The 27,249-nt window shown below is 42.8% G+C and overlaps 1 protein-coding gene across 1 annotated transcript in view; it reads left to right on the plus strand.

Annotated features, from left to right (window-relative positions):
• The first annotated feature begins 8,796 nt into the window (after nucleotides 1–8,796).
• Nucleotides 8,797–27,249, plus strand: part of CYRIB (CYFIP related Rac1 interactor B) — a 73,540-nt gene continuing 55,087 nt past the window's right edge. Inside the window, 2 exon segments of the mRNA XM_048939837.1 lie at nucleotides 8,797–9,035; nucleotides 9,037–9,095. Coding sequence (XP_048795794.1) covers nucleotides 8,812–9,035; nucleotides 9,037–9,095 — 283 coding nt within the window. The 5' untranslated portion in view covers nucleotides 8,797–8,811.

The following is a 27,249-nucleotide window of genomic DNA, read 5'->3' on the forward strand; positions in this document are numbered from 1 at the left end:
CAGCAGCCATTCCTTCTCAGTGACAGTCATTATGTTCTAATGTTTTCTCCCTTTGCAGCCTTTTTAAAGCCATCCATTTGTTCTTCTGAAACCTTTGTCCAAGTTGAGCATGATGCTTTTCCCACCCAGAAATCTTTCAGTCTTCTTTCATGGTCACCACTCAATCTTCTGGTGGGGACACATCCCCCTCTTGGCCATCTGGCCACATTCGGGTCTTCTTTGAGCACAGCCCCCTCTGCGCTAAACCCAAGCTTGTTAAACTCATCTGCAAAACCTTTGATGAGCTCAGGGCCAGAATCTGTCATCCGAACCGTGTTGTGCTGTGCCTTAGGACAGAAGTGACCCCATTAAAACCACTCAGAAGCATGCATACTTAGGACTTACGTTCATCTGCTCCCACGTGGTTCCCCTGATCGTTTCACGTCCCTGCCAGACTTCTCTCAGCAAACGATAGAGATGTTATTTTTGCCTGCATCCATCCCTCCCATCCTTTAAAAGTAAAGTTCAACAAATAGTTAGGATTAAAGTAAAACTGTGAACGTAATAGAAGCATGGAGAAGCAGTTATTATTTGCCTTTGCTTGGAAGAGAATAAGATGCAATTAAGGAATAAAAGGTCGTGTCAACAGCATGGCTTAGTTTTTTACATATGCAGTTACTGAAATTTAATGGTATAAATTTTGGTACCACTGACAGCCTACTGAGTATTTACATTGAATCCAAGTGCCAGAAAAAAAAGAACTTCTTTACAGTGAGGGTGACGGAGCACTGGAACAGGCTGCCCAGGGAGGTGGTGGAGTCTCCTTCTCTGGAGACGTTCAAGACCTGCCTGGACACCTACTTGTGTGACCTGCTGTAGGGAACCTGCCTTGGCAGGGGGGTTGGACTCGATGATCTCTGGAGGTCCCTTCCAACCCCTACAATTCTGTGATTCTGTGAAAAATGGTCAAAGCTCTTCTGAGAACAGGCTGGTACCTCACAGGAGAAGACTGTTTTGCTTCTTTAACTTTTCTAGCTCATTTGCTGCCTGAGACAGGAATCCTTTAGCATGATGAATGCATGACCACCTATTAAAAAAAGGGTTTATGACGCATTCCTGTAGAGGCAGTGTGGTCACAGTGGGAAGCTTCTCGTTCTGCTCTGATCAGTACCAAACTGTACCTCAGCTATGACTCAGGAACCCACACATCTCTAGTGGAACTGCATCCAGCTCGGTGTAAGCAGAATATTTCCCAGCCCATGCAAGGAGTTCATCTGCTGTATGTGAAAGAATATTAACTTTCCATTCATTGAGTGAGCTCAGAATATGCTTATGCGGTTGAAATGTGCAGTGTCAGCTTTACTCCCTTTTCTTGCTAACTGAATATTACACAGCTGTGCTTGGTGCTAGATTTAGCCCTAGGTGCCATGTTCATGCTCAGGAAAACAGAAGAAAAAGATGTCTGGTGTGCAGGGTTTCTGTTGGTCAACAAAGGAAGTGCTGCAGTGCATGCCTAAATGCTTTGTTTTACTGCAGCCTTCATCAGCTTCCAGTCTGTTCCTCACAGATTACAGTATGGGAAGAAGTCCTGGCTTTCTGTTTCCTCTGCTAGCACGTTTGTCTTTGCAGTTAGAGAGACTTTTGCTTGTAAGAGCACTAGGACTCTGTCATTTGAGCTACGCAGGTGTCTTAAAATGATCACTCTCCAAGACTTTGGATTGGGAAATTCTCCCACTGATAAGATTGCTGCTTCCTTGCTTATTGACGTCACTGGATGGTCTACAGGAAAATGTGTACGAGGGGCTTCTTCAACATTTTTTACATACTGCAGTTATTTAACGTCTGTTGCTTTTAGGAGCACAATGGTGGAGCTGCGCGAAGATCGTGGTATAATGAGATGCAGCAGATGACTGTAGCATAACAGTATTTTAAGAGGGAGATATAGTTGGTGAGCCAATAACTTAATTGTCATCTTTTTTTCTTCTATTATTCAGCAGCCTTGTACTTAACATCACTCAGATCATAAATGAAGTTTATAGTAGTTCAAGTGGATGTCCCAAGCTTTGATCAGCTCAACTGAATGCTACCTTTCAGATGGGAACAAGCAGCCAGATCCTTACGAGGACAGAACAGCCTCAGAAATGGCACTGCAGCCCTGTGAGATGCTGAGCACCATCAGATCACGGCCACCAGGCATTAAGGTGACCTGCAGAAGGGGATGCAGCCTGAGGGGGACCTAAGCTTGTCCTTGCTCCCACCAATGCTTTACACTCTCATGTGGAAATGTCTGCATTCGTATGTTGAATTCAGAAATTGGCCTCTCTGGGAGTGACTCTCCAGAACTTTTCACTGAGGTGCTTTAATTAGTTTACCAGTTTCCCTGCTGAAAGTTTTCAACATCCCCTGTGATCCAGAGAGGAAGCTAACTGTCACTGCAGGGATCAACTGAGACAACATGAAATGGTCTCTTGACAGTGTCCCTTGGTGATCACTAGATACAGACCAAAAATCATTTATGAACCAGATGCTGTTTTAAAGGTTCCTAATGACAATTAGGCTAAGCACTTTAGGAAAAGGGGGAAAAAATAATTTAAAAAAAAAAAAAAAAAGAAAGAAAGAAGATGGATACATTGCTACAAGTAATGTGATCAAAGCAAAATACCAGTCTCATGCTCCTGAGGTAGGTAGAATTCTCAATTAAATTGATGAATATTGGTTTCCTCTGGGGTGGCACAATTACCTTTGCTTAAAATCAAAAATTGGTTTCTCTTCCAGAGAGTAATGAAGCAGTCTAGCTTTCTTAAATATTGCCTTTCCTGTTCTCTGAAACATTGATTCTGTCCATTAACTGGAACACCATTACACTGCTGATTGACCCGAAACGTTTTGTGCAAAAAGGGAAAAGGCTGGTGCAGAGCTTCCAGCTCAGATGCAGTGTTTGCTTCTCATGGTGCTCCTGGTGGTCAGCTTTGTTTTAAGAACTTGACTGAGGGTTTGAAGTGAAGCACCTGGAACTCTCCATTGCACCTCAATTCTGCAGCCTCTTCTTACCTGCTGAAGCACTTAAATATTCTTAGTGCCACCCAGAGTAAATAAGTGCAGTGGTGTTTGGGTGCCTTCAGAGAGAAGTGATAATCCAGCACCTTGAAGAGGTTGTTGTTTTGCCACTGCACCGAGTTGAAGCAGGCTTCTGTTGAACAGATCACAAAGTCATTGCACTAGGTTATTCTTCACATCCGAGTGCCATAAGATGTAAACTGCAGTCAGGGGCAATGATGTTGACTTTGGTAATGCTGGATCGTCCCCACTGCTTGGCAGGTTTCTTGCTGTCCAGCTCACCAGTTTGCTAACAGAGTTTTTTTGCACTGCAGTTACTCCAAGTATGGAGCACAATGCTATCCATAAGTTGGCTAGTGAAAAAATACTGTATTCCACAAAAGAAAAAGAAAAAAAAAAGAAAAGCCTGAAAATCTCAGCATCTAATGCTGTGTTCTGCTCTGTTCTGTAACTGGTCTATTACTGTAATTTCTCTTTCAATTTTCAGCAGAGATAAAATATAATTAAAATAGAAGCTGTAGTTCCTCTTTTTACCTTCCCTTATGCTTACTGATCTGCAGTCTTCTTTCTAATGCAAGCTTAACACCTGCCATTTTCTTTTTATTCCTCTTTTTGCTTCCTTGTCTAATATGGGTAAGCTGAGAAAGGGCAATAAAACGTAAAAACAAAAGAGCTTTATTTTGTAAAATCCCCGTAATCTTTGATCACAGTCCAACTCTGTACTATCCTATGTTGACTTCAAGGAGCTGTTCATTAATCGAATGTGTGTTACAGATCTTAGCTGAGGCACGCTGCACCAAGAGGCCGTGCTGATCATTTGCAGGGAGCAACTGCATCAACAGATGAGAAAGCTTGAAAACAAGCTGAGACGTTGTAGAGGCAGAAGAGGAGATGACTCACATAGTCAGTCACGTGAAGTGACTGGGGCACAGCACTGGGATACAGTCAGTTTTTGGCCAGAGAAGCTGTGGGTGCCCCATCCCTGGAGACACTCAAGGTCAGGGAGGATGGGGCTCTGAGCAACCTGCTCTAGCTGTAGGTGTCCCTGTTCAGTGCAGGGGAGTTGGACTAGCTGCCTTTAAAGGTCCTATGGTTGTGTGATTTTAAGTGTCTCCAAGTTAGTTGTAAAAAGACAGAACTGAAATGCATTGGTTTCCCCACTTGCCACTTAAATATCAAAATGACCTTTGAGGGGAAAAAAGGACATTTTGAGATTACAAGTAATTGTCTCTATGCAAGTGTGAAACATTGTAATTGTTTGCTCTTACAGTATCTGGAAGCACTTCAGGCATCCTTGCGAGCACAGAATGATTTGACCTTGGCTCTTTGTTTTGTCTGTGCTGTTTTGAAATTTATGTTGATCATCCATATTTTGTTGCAACTGTTTATATTTCTGAAGAGCTACATTTGTATCAGAGAATTTCTGCTACCTACAATGAGAGCCCTTAAGGACACTGTAGTGTGAATGTGACTGCTTCTGCAATCCCTCATCTAAGATGAAGAAATCTGGAAGGGGGAGGGCAGAACCTGATGTCAGCTTTATCTGATCTGAAAGGTGCTATGAACCACAGCAGCGTAACAAAGAATCTCTGAGCTGCTGCACTTTTCCAGTCTTGAAATGTTGCTATAAGAAATCTTGTCTCTTTAGAGATTAAATATATGCGTACATATATCTGTATGGATATGAGATGCTTACCATTTTCATCCACAGCAAGGTAAAGTTGGTGCTGTTCCCCCACCATACAGACAATACTGTTGCCAATGGACGGTGCAGGCTGTTGTCTTTGCTGAGTACAAATGAGAGAAGATGACTTCCTTTTTTACTTTGGACTTCCCCCCTAGGCTACCATTAAACCTAAAAGTAGCAGTTATTCTAACTGTGCATGGTACCCAAGGACAGCTTTGCTTCTCTATTTTAATTTATCTATGCAGCTGTCTATATCTAAAATAAATTCATCTTTTGTCACTGGTACACACACACACACACACACACACACACATACTAGATGTGCATTTCCAGTACTGCATTTAGAGCTAAATAATCTTTGCTCTTTGAGCCTGCTCTGACCTATTTTCTCTCCTAAGGGTCAGTTTACTTACCTGGCAACAATACTCCTATTAACAAAACAATCTACATGCATTTGGGAGCATAAGAGCACTTTTGTTCTATTAACACTCCTAATTTTACAATACTGACTGGCAAATATCATCTCCTGTTATTATTTTTTTGTATTTATCGCAGTAATAACCTGGTAAAGTCATTTTCTATTCAGGAGAAGCAATTAAGAAATTAAAAGCAAAGGCAGAACTAATAGAAAATTAGTGGGTTTTAAGTCATGCAACATTTTCCAGATTGTTCAGTAATTTTTATGCTTCAATTATGTGCAGCGTGGATGTCTTATATGCAGCTGCTGTTAAACACTTAGGTTCTAGGCACTCTTACTTGTACTCCTGAAAGGTGAGAGGTCCAACTCAAGACGAGAGGTCCAACTCAAAATTTGGGAGAGCCCTAAAGAGTAAATATTGCTATAAAACTGCTTATAGTAGCAGTAGAAGAGGATGTTTTTTCTCCCCCTCGCTCCCCAACACTCCATTCCCCAGGCAGTGTATAATGTTATGAACATCAAAAATTGTTCACCCCTGAGGCTGACTGCATTGTTTCCTTAGCTCTGTATAACAGAACAAAGTTCTCTATAAGAGAGGTACATTAAACCTACAGATGATGCGTCCAAGATAAACTTGGAGCATGATTCTGCTTCCTTTGAATGCAGCTCAGTGGGACTTGGATCTCTCCTTGCCTGGCACACAGACTGCTGACTACTACAGAGACGAGAGAAAATGTGGTAGTGACCTGCTGGCATCTCAGGGAGGAGGCTGCATCCATCTCCTACAGTGCAGATTTTTTATCTGCTGATTGCAAAAAATTCTTCCTGCAGCAGAAGTGAAAGGTCGCATCAAGCACTTCAGCCTAACCTATACAAATCAAACACAAGCAGAACTAGGACTTCTGGACTTCTGCCAATCTGCTCATAAACTTCTGCTGTGAAAATCTTTCCTATCTTTTTGGACATCTCACCTATTGCTCAATCTGCACTAACCTGTAACAGCCCCCCAGGCTTCTCTCAGCACTTTCCCTGCTTAGGTGGAGGCAGCAGACAGTTAGGAAATGGTTTACCAGCCCTGGTGTTGTCTGAACACTATTTGAGAACGCAGTTTACAATGTAATGAATTCTTTTGATTTCATCAGGCAGATTCTAGAGCTAGACTGCACTCACAGCCTGCATCCTTTGCATCCCAGGAGGCTATTTTATCTGTAATACTTTTTTAAAAAAAAGTTTATTAAAGCCGTATTTCTTATCCTACCAAGTTATGAGAGAAACTGAGTTCAGTTTAAGTTAACATATATACAGCTATGAGAATGTAAAGAAGAGAAATACACTGTTGCATATTAATCTCTGAAGTCCTTTCCATTTTTCCTCTTTCTCAAATTGGGTTCAGGGGAGCTTAGCATTCACTTTTATTTTACAGTTCTCAAACTGGCATCTGGGTTCAGAAGAGAAAGTAGCTGATGTGATTAGGCTTTCAGGTGGCTCGTGTGGCTCTCTTCACATTGATTCTGTGGGGTTTCAAGGAGAGCCAGCCACCTGTTTTGTCTTGGTTGTATCTGTGCATTCCTTCTGGCTGTCCCGCTCATTCTCAGAACTGTTCCTAGCATAGAGTAAGTGGCAGCACCAAATCTTTAGAGGCAAGGCCTTGAAATCAGAAGTTGCTTTGTGTTCACTGAGGTAGTTATTTTGTATGGATCAGGTGAGCAATCTCACCAAATGTGAACTGAGCCTTTGGCTTCTTCAGCCATTTGTAGTGAAGGTCAGATGAGATTTCATGGGGCTGTTTTGAAAATAATTGTGTAGATTCCAGATAACTTTTTTCTTTCTCTGTGTGTATTTGTGTAATGCTCCTATAGAAGCAGGCCCAAAAACAGGATATTGATGCTATCCCCCTGTTTTTGCAAATTAGAAGTAAAGGTAGTTTGGGATGTGCATCCTCTGCAGAGTGACTGATGGAGTCACCATCCCTGGAGGTGTTCCAGAAATTTGGAGACGTGGCAGTGAGAGACATCATTCAGTGAGCAATATTGTGGTAGGTGGATGGTTGGACTAGATGATCCTAGAGGTCATTCCCAACCTTAATGATGTTCGGTGTTCAATGACACCACAACCTGAGTGATGAAGTGAGTGTGCAAAAGGTGAAACCTTCAGAATTTATTTTTTTCATGAAGATATGTATGTGGAAATGACAAGTCCTTAAGTCAGTGAACAAAATGTCATTAAAGTACATTTTTGTATTCCTTAGCACAACTTGCATACCTTTTGATTTATGGGAGATAGAAAGCACAATATTGGCCATTGGGTGCTCCTTCTGCAGGAGGGTCTGGCAGCTCAGAGCTCACCAGAGGATTTAAATTTTCCCTTTTTTTTTTTTTTCCGCTTATGTCTTAAAACATGACCCACCTGGGAGAAGATATACACATCTCTTTAGTCAGCAATCCTGTTTTTTGCTAAGAAGGAGGTTTATGCTCTTTCCCATCACAGTTTTGCCCACAGTGAATGTTTAAAACCCCTGAGTCAGGCCTTAGAAAATAAATAAATAAGCCGCACAGCTGACTTAAGGCATGATGGTGGCTTTTTGTTTCAGGGTGTTAAGCCTTAACCCTTACCCAGGAAGGTCATTACCAGCAGATGCTGTCCCTTCACACACGAGGACAAAGTTCTGGGCTGAGGCGATCCCAGCTGGGATTTCATAGAATCATAGAATGGTTTGGGTTAGAAGAGACTTCTAAGATCACCTAGTTCCAACCCCCTGCTACAGGAAAGGACACTTCCCTCTAGACCAGGTTGCTTAAAGCCCCATCCAGCCTGGCCTTGAATGCTTCCAGGGAGGGGGCATCCACAGCCTCACTGTGAACACAGCCTGTTCCAGTGTCTCACCACCCTCACAGTAAAGAATTTCTTCCTAACATCTAGTCTCAATCTACCTTCTTCCAGTTTGAAAACTTTCCCCACGTCTTGTCGCTACCTGCCCTTTCAGTCCCTCCCCAGCTTTCCTGTAGGCCCCTTCAGGTACTGGAAGGCTGCTCTAAGGTCCCCTTGGAGCCTTCTCCAGTCTGAAGAGCCCCATCTCTCTCAGCCCATCCCCACAGGGGAGGTGCTCCAGCCCTCTGATCATCTTCATGGCTTTCCTCTGGACCTGCACCAACAGCTCCATGCCCTTCTTGTGTACTCCAAGTGGGGTCTCACGAGAGCAGAGGAGCAGAATCACCTCCCTAGCCCTGCTGGTCACACTTCTCTTAATACAACCCAGGATATGGTTGACCTTCTAGGTTGTGCTGTACCTCTGGATGAGCTCAGGGGTCCTCCTGCTTTTGCAGGCACCTCACAGGATGGGACAGGACCCAATAGGGACAGGATAAATACGTGTATATATGAGTGTATATATATAAATGTGTTCCTTGAGCTTGCAGGAGGCTGAGGCCTGGCAGAAGGCTCCTAGCTGAGATGCCCTGAATGCTCCTATAGGCTTCCCCACACGTTTAGTTCGGAGCCTGGAGAGCTGCATTGGAAGCTCGGGCGCCTCAAGGAAGATGGCTGTCCCCAGCACGAGCTGCCTCCCGGCGGCCCCTTTAAGGAGCACGACCCGCAGCCGGCCGCCTCGCCCGCCCGCTTCTGTTTCGCTTCCCCCGCCCCTGCCCGAGACACTCGGAGTCAAAGCAGGTGCATGCGCAGTGTGCTGGCAGCCGGGCGCGCGTGCGCACTCACCTGCTGGATGCCCCCCCTCCATCCGCGCTCCTCCCAGCCGGTACATCCGGGTCACCGCACGCCCGCCCGCACGGCCGGTCCCCTGTGGTGCTTTGCGGCTCGCCCCCTCCCCCTTCTCCCCCCTCCCCTCAGTGCGGGCGGCTCCGGCGCTGTCGCCATCCGCCCCTGCCCTGCGCGGGGTCCGGCCCGGCCCGGCCCAGGGAGGCGGCGGCTCCGGCTCCGTCCGCATCGCCGGGCGGCTCGGTGAGTGCGGCGGCGTGCGGGGAGGGCGGGCCGGGTTCGCCGCGACCTCCGCGCCTCTCAGCCTCGGCGGCGCGACCTCCCTCGTACCCCACGTTCCCGCCGCGGCCCGGAGGGGACGGCGCTGCGTCCCATCTGTTGCTCCTCCGCAACTTCTCGCGGCTCTGCCCGCCCCCCCCCTCTCCGAGGAGCGGCCCCGGGGCGGCCGGCGCGGCGGGGAGCTGAGCGGTGGGGACGTGCGCTGAGCGTTGCGGGGCACAGGGGTTTGTCGTGGGGACCGGGCGTCCCCGCTGCGGTACTGGGGCTGTCCGCCAGCCTTGGGTAAGGTGAGTCCAGCGGTTCGGAGGCGGTTGTCGTCTGTTGGTGAAACAGCAGATAGAATCACGTTGTAATTAGGTCTGGATTTTGATGTAGGAATAGTGGCGTGTGCATCTCGGTTCTGTCTTGTTAGTTTGTAGACTGGTGCAATAGCATTTTCTTGGGGTCTTAAAATACTACAGCCTTCTTCACAGGTGCATCTCAGGTAAAGAAATGGAGATGCTGCTGGCCTTGGAGGTTCGTGAGGAGCTTTCCTCTTATCCTGTTCCATGGCATGCGCATGTCAGTGTGGCAGCTCTTCAGGTGCTGTAGCAGCATCTCGCCTCTTAAATCCCTCGTTCCGAATTTCTCGTGATGTAAAGTAGAAATACAGGTGTCACGTCAACATGCGTGTTGATCCTTAAGCCAGCAAAACGTTGAGGCTAAGGTAGTGATCTGTCACCTTCCCTATTACCAGCTCTGCAAAGTTTGCTTTCCTCAAACTTCTTAGTTTTTTTCCTTTGCACAGACAGCTTCCTTTATTTCTGCTGATTTCTTGGTGTTTATACAATAAATGAGTGTTTTCTATAGTGGGCTGTGGCAGGTGGAGGTATTGGACAGGAGAAATTGAGCCACTCAACTGAGGTTACTGCTGTCAGAGTTGGAACCTGCACCAACCTGTCAGTTGCAGCCTGCCGTACCCTGTTACCGTGAGACACGTCGCTGGGCTTCAGAAAACGTCTTCAGCTCTGTGTTGTAAAGGTAATGGTAAAAAGCCAAATGACGTGAATGAAATACTGCTCTTCTGTGGAATAGGAATGTGTTTTGTTTGACATACAGAGAGCGCTGCATTATTGAAACAGAAGCTTTTAGTGGAAGCGTAGATAGCATTTTATTGAAGTCAAGCTGTGAGGTTTCTTCTTGCATACATTAGCTGTCAGAGAATAGGGACAGTGGAAAGAAGCAATCCCAGAATCAGTTCCAGAATACCTTTGTCATGAAGCATTGCCATTGTATGAAAGTGAGGAACGAATCTGATCCTTTCTGTTACATAACTCCCATTTGGCATCAGGTGCTCTAGATTTTCCTCATTGTTTGCAGTTTAGCTGAGGCCGCCTGAGGTGAGTGATTATTGAAAGATTCTTCTGAAATCATCCACCTCCTCACATGAAGCCTTTCCTGCAGGGGCCTGGCTGTCTCTTGAAATACGGTGTTAGCTGGCTCTTTTCTTGCAGATGTAACTGTACTGTTCTCTTTCCTAGAGTTTTGCATCATCTTTGTAACGTCTTCATATAAGAAAAAAATATTATACCTTGTGCAGTGGTAGCTAGTATACATCTTAGCAGATGTATTAATTTGAAATGAATTGAATGCAATACTTAGCACGAATAGTTCAGGGAAAGGTATGTGGAGAGCTTCAATAGAAGTCTGGAGACGGGTACCTTAACACTCGTATGAAGAGACAGAAGGGTGGGGAGTATTTTGTTGCTAAGCACTGTATTATTGAATGATACAGTAGTAGAGGCCTGTCATTTGGAAAGGGTATGTAGGAGGCCCTTTTTGGGTTTCTGTACCTGCTTGGATGGGATAAATGTAGGCTTTTCCCCCTCTGTGCTGTTTCTAGAAGAATACAGATATGTAGGCAGCCTGCAGCACTGTTGTGTTGTTGCCTGCCAGCTGGGGGCATGGATGGGAACAATCATCAAGGAGAGGTAAAACTTACATGCAGGAGGTCAGATTGTTTTTTTTAGCAGTCATTGAGTACTTGTTGCTTCTAAAGAAATAGTACTGAAGTAAGTTAGGGTTATCATCTTTGCCTGCTCTTCTGAATGCTCTTTAAATTGCAGCAAGAGTTGTATTCATTGATGTTGGCAGGCTTAAGTTTTGGAGCGCGGCTCCTGACTCTTAAAGCTCACGCTAACCACCCTGAAGTATATTATAAATATGAGGCATGAAAGAAATAATGGAAATACATTTTCAAAGCTGAATATTTTGAGTGTTGTCAAATGGCAACTTTTCTTCTGGAGTATTAGCTGTTAAGAAAACATCCTGCAGGTGAGGTATGAAGCCCAAGTGAATGTAAGTGCTGAATCCACGTAGGGCTTGAGTGTCAGCACTGTGTTCTTGCAGTTAGCACTGCGATGCAGAGATGAGGAATCTTTTTTTGCTATGGTCCCCCCAGCTCTATCAGAATGGCTTCAGGGGTGATGACAGTGATGGGATGATGCCAGGAGTTAAACACTGGCACTGAATAGCCCTGGCACCTGGAAGTGGTGAATCAGGCAGGCAGGGTAAGATTGATTTCAAAGCATTTTCCAGCTGTAAGCAATGACCAGTTGTCTGTACCTTTTGATGTTTTTTCAACACCCATTCATTTGCATGCATCAAGAGTATTTGTGCAAAAGGACCACTGACGTAATCTTTATAAGTCTTCCTGTAATATTAATCTGTAATGAAAGAGTATTTATAAAGTTTTCCTTGTCACTGGATAATTTAATGCCTCTAATACAAGTCTGCTTCTCACGTGCGCAAAGTTGTTTGCTGTTGATTTCAGGACCTTTTGTAAATCCACCTCAGTTTCTCTTCTGTGGTTCAGGAATGTTCTCTTGAGTGCTGCAAGCTGGCTGCTGCAGCTGGCAGAATGTTTCAAACTGTCTGAAATTTGCTGAGAGTAACAGGCTGTCTTCTATAGGTGGAGTTTTACATTTGCTATTCCGCTGCCTATTGGAGGTAGAGGTACAGCAATTATATAAACAGCAGAGCCCAGCAGAAACCACTAACAAACGATGAATAGCTTTAGAATTGACGAGGTAAAGCTGGAAATATTTTTAGTTACAGCGCTTTCTCCTGTGTTCCCCATCTCCTGTGGTTTTAATTGCATTCTTCTTTTTAGAACGAGCATTTTGTCTCCTCTGTCATGTGGAAGCCTGATGCACGGAGAATACCTTCACTGTGGAGACAGTGAAACCAGTAGCAGGCAGAGCAATTGAAAGGTGAAAGTGGTGCGTTCTGCCTTTTGCTCCTGATGACTTGAGTCTTAAGGTAGTTCAGAGACGGTCATAGATAAGAGGTAAAGGCTGACAGTGTCCTTCCAGTCTTCCAACCTTTGTTGTTTGCTTGTGCTGTCAGCTTTGTTTGCTGTTGCTTCTGTATTGTATGGTCTTAGTTAAATGCTTAATGGCTTTTTATCTTCGGTTAATTCCAGAAGTGTAAAGGCTGGTCATGAAGTTATGATTTCTAAAATGAGGTAAGGTGCCAGGCAGTTTTTTTAGTTCTGTAACTATTTTATGCGTTTTGGGAAGTATTTTTGTCTACCTGATTTACTCTAACCTAAATTCTAATACTGCATTTGGGGAATACCATGTGACTGATCAAAGTCACTGTTTTTCCATCTACACACAGTCATTATGGACCTGTAGGAAAAATCAGAGACTGAACATTTCTGAAGTAAAAAAAGTGCAAACTCCAAGCATATAAAAACTGATTTCCTCAATAATGTTTCTATAGGAGGCTTTTTTTCTCGTGTTTTAGTAGAAGTGCACTATGGTTTGTGATCTTATTTACAAGGTGTTTGATGCTCTAGATGCTTATAGATCTGCAGACTTGAGATTCCCAGGTGATCTCAATGCAAATAGTAATTGGGTCTGGGACAGCTTAGCTTGTGAGATTGAGTGCATTCAGTTTGGTGTGGCTGTACTTACTAAAATAGCCTGCCTTGCAAAACAGGCCTTCTGTCTGCCACCCACACCAAACCCTAAAGCCTCATCTTGTGGGAGTTAATACGTTGGTCTGGAAGGCTGATTCTCATCAACATATGCTCCACCTGAATTGGTGACCACTAGGCAAAAGCAGTTCTGTACCAGCAATCAGTTTATGTATGAGGAAGTGGGGCAGGAGGCTGTCCCAGATACATCCTTAAAAGCCCTTTTTACATCCGCCTGCGTACTTAACCATTCTCTGGTAGCACGAAGCTGCCCTGTGAGCGAGTTCTGTTTAACTGGAGCAGTTCAAAAGCCTCTTAAATTCAGCCAGGAGGCAATTCTGGTTCTCCTTCAGCACTTGATTATTAAATTAAATGGAGTGTTAGGGTGAGTAACTTCTGGTGTGCTATACAAGGTAATAGATGAGTTCCTAGGAACCCAAGTTGTAAATTAGCTGACTGGTAAGCCCTGTTTCTGTGACAAGTGGGTCTGGCAGTTGTGTAACTTCAGAAGTCAGATGTAACTGAGTGTGCTTCCAGTCAGGTGTGGCACTGGGAGACTACTGGTTCTCTTTATTTGGATTTATAGGACTCCAGAGGGTAACATCCTCACATGCACGGATCTCTTTGTCTTTGTGCTGGACAGCAAGGTGCTTGCTTCTGCTTATGTACAACATTAATCTTTTTAGTGCAAAAAAGTGTAGTTTTCTGAATTCTAGGCTGTCTGTTCAATGGCACCGATAGACTAAAATCAACTTAGAAGAATGGCTAAAATATATTTGTAGATATATTTCTTAAAAGCAAAGCAAACCTCTCTCCCTGTTTACTGTCTGCCTGAGAGGTTTTGCTCTCAAGAAGTGTGTTCTGGGCAAGAGCTTGAAAAGCCAGTTCATTTCTTTTTTGTTACATTTGCACCTTTAATGTGCTGAGGCATGTGGTTATTTGAAACTGTTCCTTCCTAATGTGGAAGTGAAATGTGTAACCACCAGACTTTACCAAGCTTTATCTTGGAGGTAAAACTGCTGACCTTTTGTATAAGTGAGAATCATACGGACAAGACAACACTGTGTGGGGACTGATAAGGAACAGTATTTAATTGATTTAGTATTTACATTTCCTGCTTGTGTTTATTACACTGGGTGCTTCTTGTGCTCGCAGGCAGCTGGCTAAAATCGTACTCTTGTGAGTGCTGCAGCAGTACTTCCATGTGCTTTAGCAGGGCTTACCTTTGCGTCTCAGTTCAGTGTTGAGTTCATTTCTCAGCAGTAGTAACAGCATGACATGAGCTAGTTGGTATCTCCTAGCCTGAAGTTCAGAGATGTTCCAAAGGCATGTTTCAAAAGCATCTAAACAAATCCAGAGTTGCTTTCTTCTCAGAAATCTGTTTTTAGCGACATTCAAACTTGTCCAGGAGAATCTTCTTAATAAGCATGGGGTAGAGTTGTGTCCCAGGAGGTTGTTGTTGCAGGTGAGACTGGCAGTAATGTCTAGGAAATGGCAGCATAGTATGCTATTGATTAAGACGTTGAGCAAATACTGTTATATATTGATGTTAATATTGTGTCAGGTGTTCAAAAGAATTTCAATCAAAGTACTTCAGTAGCTGCCAAAAGTGAGACTTGGGAACAGATGTTCTAACTGTATTCTTGACATTTTTTGACAGCTCTTCACACAGCTCTGGTGTGCCTGAGCTCTGCAGCAGGGTGTTTTTGCAGGGTTTGTGCCTCCTGCTTTGCTCCTCTTTCCTGGTGCAGAATATGCCTTGTTTTGACCCCATTACAATCCTATGAAAGCTCATTTCTAATAAACATTTATCCAGTCAGGCAGTATGGGGGAAGAAAAGAGCTGGGATGGAGATAATGTCTGAGGTGAGGAGCTGTAGCAGTAAGCTAGGAGGAGGAGCAGCTCATTTTGAGCTGAAAGTAGGGAAAAAAATGAGAGCTGGAGTCTGGATCTGAGTTGGGGACAACTTGTTCAAGTTGTGGAGAGAAGGCTGGGAGCTTGTGGGCTGTGTGAAGGCTGTCAGCATGGTATTGATTGAGGGAATGTGTAGGAATGATGATGTTAATCTGTCAGCAGGTTGGGGTCATCAGGGAAGACAGGAAATTGCTGGACAAGAAAATATGAGATGAGAAGAATTGACAGGAGAACCAAGAGGGATTGAGTCTCTTGGACAAGGATATCTTGGAAGAAAAATTAGGGCCAGAAAACTTGTAGAGATTGGACAACAGTTAAATAAAACATTTCAGTCTTCTACCATTCATAGATGACATATCTTTGCCACTTCTACCTGATATGTGGTGAAGTGATAGAAACCAGTGCAGTGAGCAGATGGTTCTGATTCCATTCATGTGGCACTTAGCTACAAGGACAGACTGACTGGACTCATCTCCCAGTTAAGGTTATATATTTGGCTTTTTTTTTTTTTTTCTGTGATCTTGGGAACAGAACACTCAGAAGGCAGCCTTGAATACACTGCTGTATCTATTGCTTTGGTTAGGACCCCTGCTTTATCCCAGGGCAAAGTGACCGGTGCTTGTTTCATTCTGTCCTTCAGTACCTTGCCATATTCTCTTAAAATCTTGCTTCAGAAATTAATGAATCTCTTGGATGGTACTGGTCTGGTACTCATTTCTGTACAGTTATTTGTTACCGGAACGGTCTGGTGAGATGAGGAAGTGGTTTGCTTCCTATTTTACGCATGAGCAAAGGCACAAAGAAGAGAAGTTCAGATAGTTCTGCATGCGTGGCTAGAAATGACTGGAACCCCAGCCCTTCTAGAATATTTTATGTATTACAGCCATATCCCTATCAGATGTGCTGCTGTTCTCTTGCTGCAGTTCCATTTCGAGACTTTCTTTGTCTCTTTGGACTTACGGATACCGTAACTGAATTGGAGAATGCAGTAGTGAGCAAAGTCTTGCATCAAGCAGGACGTGGTTGTTTCATTTTGCTAGAAAGGCAAACTTTTTATTTCTAGAACTATTTTTTTCTTCATGTAAGTATTTTCTTGCTCAGAGCAATGAGGAAGGATTAATTCTAGCATTATGTGACTCTCAAGAACTCATACTCTGGTATTAGGAACTCTCACAAACCTTTGATATTGATTCAGATAGTGGTGTTTCCTGCATTCTTGAGCTGTACTGCAGTCACACAGCTTTAGGGCCAGACTTGAAGGGTCAAACTTTCAGGTGCTGTAAAAAGATCCATGTTGGTATTCAGGCGGTATGGCGAAGTCGTGCTGGTAGTGCAGCTTCATTAGCAGAATTTGGGGTAACCAATTCCTTTCTCTTCCTGTTTGGTGAAGGAAGGAGGGATGAGCTTGTTTTGATTTTTCAGTGGAGGCTCTGTTTGAGTCTTCCACGTTGCTCTGCTTGGCTGTTGAGTTAGATAGGCAGTCTTGCTGGATGTAGTCACTGGAAGGGAGGAGCTGTGAGCGCTTTCTGTTTTGTAGAGCCCTGTGGCTTCTCACGTTTCTCTTAGGGAACCATATCTGTTTATTCTGTCACTGGAAGGAAGGGTAAAACGCCTTTGCTATTCTTTTTTGGATCCTCCTACTAACTCATCATCCAGTTTTGCCTGGGGAGCTTCTGCTTAAGATAAGTCCTGTGAATGCAGCTTATTCTGGTTAGAAAACTGCACAGTACTTTAAAGAGAGGAAAATAAGTTTACTCCTGGGTAAAGAAAAGAACAGCAGCCTCTGCTGATGGAGCTGTGGTTTTTTTGCCTTTTCTTGCCAGGCCTACTGTGTTGGCTTCTGTTCAGTTAATGTTTGGCTGATCGGCTCTGAAGCTAGCAGGGCTAGGAACGCTGTGGCTGTAGGTTTCTCTTGAGGGCTTTGCATTCACTGGCAAGAAATACCTTGAGTCTTTAAAGTAGAAATTTCTGTGCCCTGTTAGGGAGGAAAAGATCACAGGAGTAGTTTGGATCAGAAAGCTCAGGCGGTACTCCGGGTTTTTCTAGAAGCACAGCTGGCTGCTGGTGTGATACTGGCCATGTGACAAGCAAATTGAGGGACTTTCATGAATAGTAATGTTTACGTTTGTAAAGGGCACAGAAACAAAAATTTTAAACAATCAGAGCCTTAGGTGCTGTTTTCTGGCCTTACCCAGGCTTCCTGTGTACTGAGTTCTGTGATCTGTCAGCTCTACCCACCTTCACTCCTGTGGGTGGATTTATGCAGTTTAAGTATGTTCAGCTCAAGTAAGAACTGTAGTGACACTTGGTAAAGGAACATGAAGTGCAACATGCTGAAGCACAGCTACGTGTGGTGAGTCAGGCAGGAGCCAGGAGTAGCAGCCCTGAAAAAGAAGAGGAAGTACAGTCATTATAAAACTTCATTTAAAAAAAGACAAACAAACAAACTCAGCAGCCATCCGTCAAAAGAGGATAGGAATGCAATAAACTAATACACTTGCTATCTTATAGTTACTCTCTGTATATAGAGTGTATGTAAATACATATGTGAATATATAGACATCAGATATGCACCCATGTGCTAGCATATATGTCCATGTACTGTAAAGTATAGGTAGCTATATCAAAGAATCATAGAATGGCCTGGGGACCACAGTGATCATCATGTTTGAACCCCCTGCTATGTGCAGGGTCACCAACCACCAGACCAGGCTGCCCAGAGCCACATCCAGCCTGGCCCTGAATGCCTCCAGGGATGGGGCATCCACAACCTCCTTGGGCAACCTGTTCCAGTGCATCACCACCCTCTGTGTGGAAAAACTTCCTCCTAAAATCTAATATAAGCCTCCCCTGTCTCAAATTAAACCCATTCCCCCTTGTCCTGTCACTGTCCACTGTCATAAATGCATGTAACCTCTCCTATTTTTATGCTCCCTTCAAATATTGGAAGGCCTCAGTGAGGTCTCCTGGGAGCCTTCTTTTCTCCAAGCTGAACAAGCTCAGTTCCCTCAACCTTTCCTCATAGGAGAGGTGCTCCAGCCCTCTGATCACCTTAGTGGCCCTCCTCTGGACCTGTTCCAAGAGCTCCATGCCCCAGGCCTGGACGCAGTACTCCAGATGTGGCCTCACAAGAGCTGAATAGAGGGGGACAGGTACTCCAGTAAGGCAGTTTGGAGCCCAGACAAACTTGAGCTGATGTAGAACCACAAATATTTTTAGAAAACTAGTATTGTAATTGCTGGACAAAATACTGAAGTGATTTTCAGGCCTCTATTCTGCTGTGCCAGTGATGTAGGCTTTGCTTATGCTCTTGTTCCATCTGTTGGGGGCAGGTCCTTTTTGCCAGGGAACAAGTGTGTGTGCGCACTCATCTGAGCACGCTGTGTGTTGCTGACAGTTGTCAGGAAATAAAACACCCTGACTGCAATAAAGTGCAGTTTTCACAATGTGTCAGTTTTACGCCATTGCCACAATGATTCAATGCTGCTTAATTTTGTCTTGTTGTTGTATGTGTAATAGATTCAGAATAACAACTAAAAATCACTTTCTACCTTCAAGTAATTTGTATTTCATTTCCACAACTGTAAAACTTTGACTTGAAGAGCATCATCTTCAGTCCTAGTACTGAAGCCAAATGGTTTCTTTAAAATGAAAAGCACAGTTGTTGTGCTTAGAATTGGTCTGATTCCTGGCTTTAAATCAGAGCTTCGGAAAAGCAAACAGCAAACAAAAAGACAACTGAAGATATTTGCTTTAGTCCTGGTAAAATGCTGCTCTCGGCAAATGGCAGCGTTTCATTTTTGTCGCGTGTTTGTGAATTAGGAGAAACTTCGTGCAGCAATGCAAGGTACTTTTAATTATATTATTTTTCTTATGATTTCTGTTTTGTGGTGATTCTTAAGTATGTTTTTTTTTTTTCTGAGGACAGCTTTCAGTGTTAATGAGAGCTACTGTTTCAGTTCATCTTTGGAAGTTCAGAGGAAAAAAATGAAGATAATGAATACAATCCTTGTTAGATGACTGAATAGTCATCTTATTGAAGATAGTTTTTATAAATGACCTATTTCTTCCAAAATACTTTGGACCCTCTTGTGTTGGTTTTTGTTTGATTTAAAGCTGGTTTAGTTAAGGCATTCCTTTTTTTTCCCCATTTCCTTAGGAGATATCAGAGCTCTACTTCCTACACTTCATCTGCTGCCCTTCACTGAAGGAGAGCACCTAATAGAAGTGTTTTTTATTTCATCAGCCGGTTACGTGTGTAACATCATCTCTTCATTACTGCTGTCAGCTGTGCTGAGCTCCATAAGTTGTGGAGACTGCTGTTACAGGATGGGCTTATAATGGAAACTTGAAGTCTGTGCTGCATGTGGGCAGTGAAATGGAAGTAACTGGAAGGTAGGCTTCATGCTCTTGTCTCGTGTCTGGTCGGGTAGTTTCATTCTTATTGCTCTGTCCTTTCTAATCCTCTTTTATTGGACATTTATTTAGAATGTTCTTCTTGCTCATACCTCAGGAAATGTCTGTCATAGGGAACATTCCTTGTGCTTTCCTTTTGACCCACCAGACTTTTCTCTGCTTTGTTCTCTTCTTTATATTCTTAGCAACAGAGTGGTTGCAGTAGCTGCTGCTTGCCTAGCTAATTTGGTAGTGTGATAAGCCTGCTTGTTTTCCAGGCACTTCCTTCATTGAGCATTGTTAATGCTTGTGATCATCTCAGTAGAACTGAGGCTAGAACTGCCTGAAAAAGGAAATAGTTTGAGTTGAATGGCTTAAACCTTTCTGTTCTGATTTTATTTCTGCCACCTTCTGACCACACGCATTTGGAAATAGAAGCATCATTCATACTGGGGTCTGCTCTTCAGTTCCTCATGTGGGACAGGTCCAGTTGGAAGGTCAGACTGGTTCTGTTATAGCTGTGTGCTGAACTGGAGGTGGTTTTTTCCTTTCCACTGTGGTTCTCAGGGTTTCTCAGTACTTGTAATTGGGGCAGACTGTGCCTGCAGGAGTCTACTTCTCTGACAGGTACTCTTTTTAGGTCTGAGTAGGTTTTATGATACAGAACTGAGCCTTTATTTATTTGTCTCTGAATTGCAACAGGCACTGCTCTTATCCATTCCAAAGCAGTGTTTCCGGGGGAGGGCGGGGGGGGGAAGATAATTTTCACTTTTTCAGTGAAACCAATTTTTCAAGGTCAAGAACTCAAACTTCTAATGGCAGGAGAAACAAAGTCAGTATCCTATTTTTTCATGAACTAGGGTGAGTAGTGTTTATCACAGGCTGTAGATAATACTTGTTGAAAGATGCAGATCTTTTGTTATCTCCTGATCTTCATAATGACAAAGTTCTGAGTTGCATCAGAGCTACATTCTGAGAATGTGGTTGGGCTGAGTGTTTAAATGGCTTTTTTATATACCCGTGTTCTGTAGGTTAATTATGGAGAGAGAACTTTGAGGAAGTTTCTAACACAGCAGCCGTGTCCACAGTACAGGAAACTGAGCTACTGCTTCCTCCTTCACTGCAGCACCTGCTCCAAATAATTGACCATGTACCTTGCAAAGTGGCACTGCTTTAGTCTCTAAATAGAAATAGTGTGGTCATTGTTTTAAATATACTGCATTGTTGTTCAGTAACTTCAGAGAAATAAATTTGGAAAACACTTCTGAAAGTTGCAGCCCCAGAAGTGTCTCATGCTTAATGAGCCATGCACCAATTACAGTTGATCGACGTGTATCAATTTGATCTAAATCTGTGTGCAGAAAAGCAGAGTACATCCCGAGACTGAAGTGGCTCATCAGAGTAGGAAGGATGGAAACGCCTTGTCTGTTTGCGGGTAATGGGATCAGCTCTGTCTAGCTATCACATTTATAAGAAAGTGATTAATTTGTGTGTCTCCTTGCCCGTGTGTTGACTCTTTGGAAGGTGAATCCCAAAGGCTGAATTGTTCTGATCATACAAGTAGGTAATTTGGATGATTTGAAGAGATCTGTCCTTTCTGGTGTGATGAAATGAACAATAACAGTATATTACATAAATGGAGGTAGCTGTCAAAGGCATAAACTTAGTTGTTTTCACTTAATAGTTTTGCTTGTTCCGGTTCATGTGCCAGTTACCCTGCTCTGAATTGACTGGGGAAATTGGTTCAGATACCAAACAAGGGGACTCTACTCATGTTAATCCAGGTGTGTTTGTCTTGGTGCAGTGGAGGAAACAAGACAGTGTTTCTTCTGCTGCCTAAAATAAACTGGGTGAAAGCTTCAGAGGGACCAAAGGAAACAAATATATCTCAACTTTATACTGGAAACGCTCTTTAGAAGGGCATTCTGTTGCAATAGTTGAACTTCCTACTTTCTCCCATATGTGATGTTTGTTTTTAATGAAGTAATTACAAGGAATTGGCTTGTACTAATTCACTCCTGGTAAATGTTAAAGCCTTTCATTTATCTGTGGAATCCTTTGGCAGGCTTTGCTTCTGACAGACAAAAAGGTGTGCAGTCCTTCTGTCTGTGTCACTGTGGAAAGTGAGCCATGGGATTGAACTGTGGCCTGTGTCAGTGCTGTGCTCTCTTGAATGTGAAGCTTTTCCATTAAAGATATTTTTTCTTTCGACATGGTTTGTTAGCTTTCTAAAAGGAGACCTAAGGATGTGACTCAACTTTACTGAAGGAAGGAAACATGAGATGTAGCTGTTCTCCTGTTCTGAGCTTACAGCAGACCTTTGCAGAGGGCTCAGCACTGTTGCTAAAAAATGTAAAACATGGGAAATAAGGAAAGTGTAGCTGTGTGGATGTTGTTGTTTTTATAAAAAGAAGGCGTAGCCATTAATGCCATCTTGAATGCAAGTAAAATAAAAAGCATCCCCCCCTTTATTCAAATCATTTGAATCTGTAGGAGTCTGAAAGCCTGTTCCCCCTCTCCAATCCACACATACACATACCCCACACTGTTCCATGAACCCTGCTTACTGTCAGATGAGAGTTGGAGATGGCTGATCCAGTACAGCTGACATGTCAGCAAGCAGGTAAGCTGTGGACAGGGTGACAGCAATAGCACAAGTTCTACTCCTTTATGGAGTCCTAAATCACTTTCATTTGCAAGTCTGAACACAGTGGATGGCGTTCTGAGTGCAGCTATACAGTAAAGAAAAATAATCAGTAAAACCCCAAATAATCAAAAAGCCCAACGCCCTTTGGCTTTGGAGCATTAGCTCTTCCCACTCCTTGGGCAAGGTGTGAAGTGGATTTTCATGCATAGCATACAGATGCCAATAAAACATGGCTCTGCTAGCTGTACCAACAAAGTCTTGCTGACCATTGATCAGTTACTAAACTACCTTTAACAATGCTATATGAAGTTGTCTGTTGAAAGTAGGATTTTATTTCTTTTTAAGACATGACTGGGGGCTCCTCTGAGCCATGCAGACAATCGTCTTAGCATTCAGTGCAGCTGAGGAAAGTGGAAATGCTCAATATTTTGGTGTTTAAACAAAACTGTGATATGATTGAGTGGCTGATACAGGACTGTGAGCTTATTCTTCATCTGTTTTGATGCTTGGCAAGTTTGTTCTTTCAGGAACAGATGAAGAAAGAGGCCTTCAGAAAAGCAGAGATGGGAAGGGAATAGGTGGCAGAAGAGGGGCTTCACTAAAAGTACACCATTGTGCCATTATCACCTTTTTCTGCTTGTTTGTAGAGAAACTGCATGCTGTTCAGAAAATGGCTGACCTAGTTTCTTGGTTGGTGAATTAGTGTATGTGCCTGCTTTCAATAAAAGCTATTCATAGACCAAACTGATGTTGAAAACTTGAAAATCTTGAAACATAAGAGGTAGGATACTAACCTACTTACCTTAGGCTTAGATTTCAAGGCACTTGAGAGGTAATGTAATAAAGGTATAGAAAATAAATAAGTGGCCTGAGCTACTGGGAAATGAATAGCTCTTCATGGAAGGTGAAGTTGACATCCAGTTTTCAGGCAGTAGGCTTAAAATAAATCAGACTTCTAAGTAAGTTATAGTGTGGGGGAAAAAATCTTTGGCACTTGCTGTCATTGCTGGTTGAAGAGTCTGAAGATGTTGGTAGCTATTCAAGATGCAGGTATGAGCTTCTGGTCCAAAAAGTCTTTTAACTACCTCCAAAAGAGTACCAAGCATCTGTTGTTAAATGCCTGCTGTTGGGCTAGGTGGACATTTGGTGTGAATCGTTTTGGCTGTTGTTCCATTGCCAGAAACCCCCATCTGGATTCTTTCAATGTGAGTAGTGGAGAGTGGTCCAAGTTCACTGTCAGTGTTGTGCTGCAATATAAAAATCCTTTAATTTAAGGAGAAAGTTGAGGGCTCGGGTTTGTCCTCTGTTTTTAGCAAGAATAAAAAGCAAAAGATATTTTAGGTTTAAAAAAAAAAAAAAAAAAGAGCTTTCAGATGAGAAGAAATCATCTGTAAGTGATGCTGTATTTATAGCTTCTGTAAAAATAAGAACACTTCACTACTAAGTTCTCCTGGCAGTGCTGAAAATCAGTGTGTTTGAAGTAAGTGCTCATTGTGATACCAGTTGTGAGGCTTCATTCGAACACCAAAAAAGATGTAGCAGGGAAACCTGTCCTACCTTCATAAAGTGCACTGGGTATGGAACCCTTTGCCTTTAGAGCAGCTTGTTGGGGTGTTCTTAATCAGAACTAAGTAGAGTCTACTTGTTAGTGCTGAAGAGTTATTCATTTTTCCACTATCTTGTGTGTGTAAGGTGGCTTTGCAAAGCTGCCGATATGGGGCTGTTTATATATACATCTTTTTTCCTCGCATTGCTTTCTTTAGTGCACTAGCTAGCATCTCTTGCTCTATACAAATCCAAACTTTGTGATGGAATTTAGGCTTCTTTGTCTTTTTGCTGCTGCATTCAGCAGCAGTAGCTCAAATTAACCTGCTGAACGGAGGGAAAGAAGTTCTCTCCATTGTATGTAAAGCTGGGGTGAGCTGTACAGCTGTAAAGAGGGTGAGCTGGGCTGGGGGCAGCAAGAATGCAGGTGCCAATTACCAGCAGCTTTCAGAGGGCTGCTCTTTCATGCTAAACACACTTGTTTTGTCTGGAATTTTACAATTCTGCTTAGTTTAAAGATAACACGCTGCTTATTGGGCGGTTACTCTCCAGTGTCAGCGCTCCGCTTTTCCTCCCCTTATGTGAATACTATGAAGCTCGATTGTTGATGTTATCTGCATGAAACTGGAATTATTTTGCTGGTTGAAAATGAGACATTACTTCTAGCAGGCTTGGTTCTGATTGGTTTTGTTGAAGTAATTCGTGTATTCAAACGCTGTGTGAGCTGATTTTTACTGACTTCAGTATCAGTAAGGGGAAGGGGGGGCAGTTTAATGAACACTTAATTGAACATGCCTATACAACTAAACCAAAATAAACTTAGCCTTTCTCCTACTAAAATCTCTGAATGCTTTGTCCCATTCTGAAGGACATCAAAAGGCAGTAAGATGTAAGCCAGAACTCAATTCTGCTGCAGGTGCTAATTCTGATTCTCATTTTTCATGCTGTTTGTGTAAGTAGCATAACTGGGAACCATAGCCATAAGTGGTGCTGGCAGTTGGTGGGAAAAGAGCATCCTGAAGATGCAAGGTTTTAATGACTTACATTTTGCATTGGTAAATGAAACCTGCTGGGAGGTTAAACTGCATATTCTTTCAGATTCAGATCTGTTTTAAAGTGGTGCTATGCTTCTAATCCAGGTCAGAAATCTGTTCCAAGTGTGACTTTCCTCTGTGCTGTGGTTGTTAAGATGTTTTACTGTCACCTCAAAGCAAACTGGAGATGAGTACTGGCCTCCTTGGTTAATTCTGGCAAACTGCTTAACTTAATGATGATTGAGTAGATTGTAGTGGCTTCATATTCACAAAGAAGCCGAAAGCAAAACTCTACGCTGCATCTTAGTTCAACTCTGGCTTAAGTTGTATCAGTAATAAGAACAGTACTTTAAAAAAAAAAAAAAAAAAGCTGTTAATAGTGAACTTAGTAGCCAACACTCTTTTAAGCTATAAAGCATTAGCTTTTTTGTGTATGTGTGTATAAAGGTGTGACATGGCTGCATTTGTAACTGTGGAGCAGACCATCATGCCAGCTCCTATTGGAGTAATTGACAAGAGTGCTACGAATGGTGCTGGGCAAAATGTTTTGTGGTTCTACATATTTCAGCAAATTCATTCTCTGTGTACTGACAAACTTTTTTTTTTCCCCCTGTTGTGTATCTCAGTATTCACTAAACATTTTTTGATTGGGTTCATCTCATGAGAACCGACGATATTTTCTTTCCACGATAAAGCTGGAAGTTACGTTAACTAGAAAGGCTGGGCTAAGTTCTGTGGGAGATAGAGTGGAAGGCTATTAAATGAGTAACATTAGTAGCTGACAATAAAGCTGTGGTCTGGAAATTCAGAAGATGCAGTCTCACTGTGTGAGTTTGGTGTTCCTGGTGGTGCAACTGTGCTATCTGAGGAACTTCAGGGAATTTACAGTCTTGGTGTTGTTGCAGTGCTTAAAGGTTAAGTTGAATAGGACAGTTCTGAGTTGTTCCTGGGAGCTGTGGGGAGCTGTGTTGAATGAAGTATGCATGCTTAAACAGAAGTCTCTTTGAGTATATGTAGTGGTAATGTGTTGACTGGATGTCAGGTGCTGTGAGTTTGGGGCTGCGTGTTCTTGTGAGTGAGGTTGCTCTGAAGCATGGCTATTTGTATGAATGATAAAGCCTTTCAAATGAAAAGGGGGTGATGAAAGTTTCTAACAAGGAAGCGGAGATTATTTAAATGGTAAGATGAAGGAAAGCTCTAAGTGTACACAGATATTAAATCCTGCAAGAATGGTTGACAGGCAGGACTTGTGCATTATACCACATTGTTCAAGAGGCCAGTGAGAGAGCTTGGCTCCAGTAAAGAGGCAGAGTACTGTTCGACCTGTAACTGCAGCTGCTGTACTGGAACTGGTTACAATCCTGTTCTAACTGAAGTTTTATCTGTGTTCCTGGTATAACACCCTCCCCTCCCCCCCAAAATTCTTATCAAGTTATTTCTTTAATTTCCTGCTATTTCTTACAGCGAACCTTTTTGTGTTCTACACAGCAATAAAATGTGTGCCTTCCTGTCTCCCTTAGGAAATAATGAGGATAAGTGATAAAGTGGTTAGTATTACCTCATGCCAACGTCACTGTCCAGTTCTAAGCTTACGTGTTTTTTAGCATTTCTTCTAAAAGTTTTTTAGTTTGTTATTTTTCAACTTAGATTATATTTAGATACTTTTAGAAAGTATCTGTGTTTCTGAAGGCTTCTGAGAATATCAGCCTTATGTAGAAGCAACAGTAATTCTTAACAATCCAGTTCTGATAAATAGGACTCTTGAAAGGGTTATGTCTACAGCTGTCTTTGGCTGTATTCCAACCTCATTCTGGCTTTTTGACAATTCTTAGTTTGTTTTTTTTTTTTTTTTTTTTTTTTTTTTTTTAAGTTGGTCATTTTGGCCAACTGTTGGTTTTGTTTTTTTTTTTTCCTCTCTGTACAGTGGAAACAGGTGGTTTCAGTTCTGATAACAGAACAGCTTTAAGAAAGACACTTAGTGTCTTGCAAATACCTTTTAAGGGCTCTCTTCCCTTCAGGGCTGTGAAGGCAAATGATTTATGTAAAAGTTAGATAAGTCTAATCCTGTGATCCCTGTCACAAGCAATTTCACTTTCAGCGTGAACTCAAAAGTAAGGTGGGACTGATGGAATCATGATGGCCTTGATGCCTGCCTTTGAATTCTGAGCATGCGTACCATTTTCTTGTTTTCCAGTACTGTTCTTTACATCTGCTTTAGGAGATCCCCTGAGGAGGTATTTCATCAAGCCTTTTGCTAACGAGTGGTGTTCATACACATTGAAGATTGCTTTCATAGCTCATATGTCATCTTAATGTTAAAAACATCACGAGTGGCATTCCTTTATTTTTTCATCTCTTAACTAGTGGAAGGAACTGTTTGCCAAGATCTCCCTACCAGTAAAGAATACTTCTCTGCAATTCTCTGTGAGTGTAGTTATACAAAAACTGAGTGAATTAACCAGTATTCTGAAACAGAAGCAGATTAATCTAGGCTGAAGAAGCAGATAACGGGTCATAACTTCCTTTTATCAACATAACAGAAGTAGGTGTTTCACTTTTAGTACAGTCCAGCTGTGTGACTTTGTTTTAAATGGCTCCAAGTTTGAGGATTAGTAAGAGCAA

The sequence above is a fragment of the Lagopus muta genome, chromosome 3 (assembly GCF_023343835.1).
Source record: "Lagopus muta isolate bLagMut1 chromosome 3, bLagMut1 primary, whole genome shotgun sequence".
NCBI lineage: Eukaryota > Metazoa > Chordata > Aves > Galliformes > Phasianidae > Lagopus > Lagopus muta.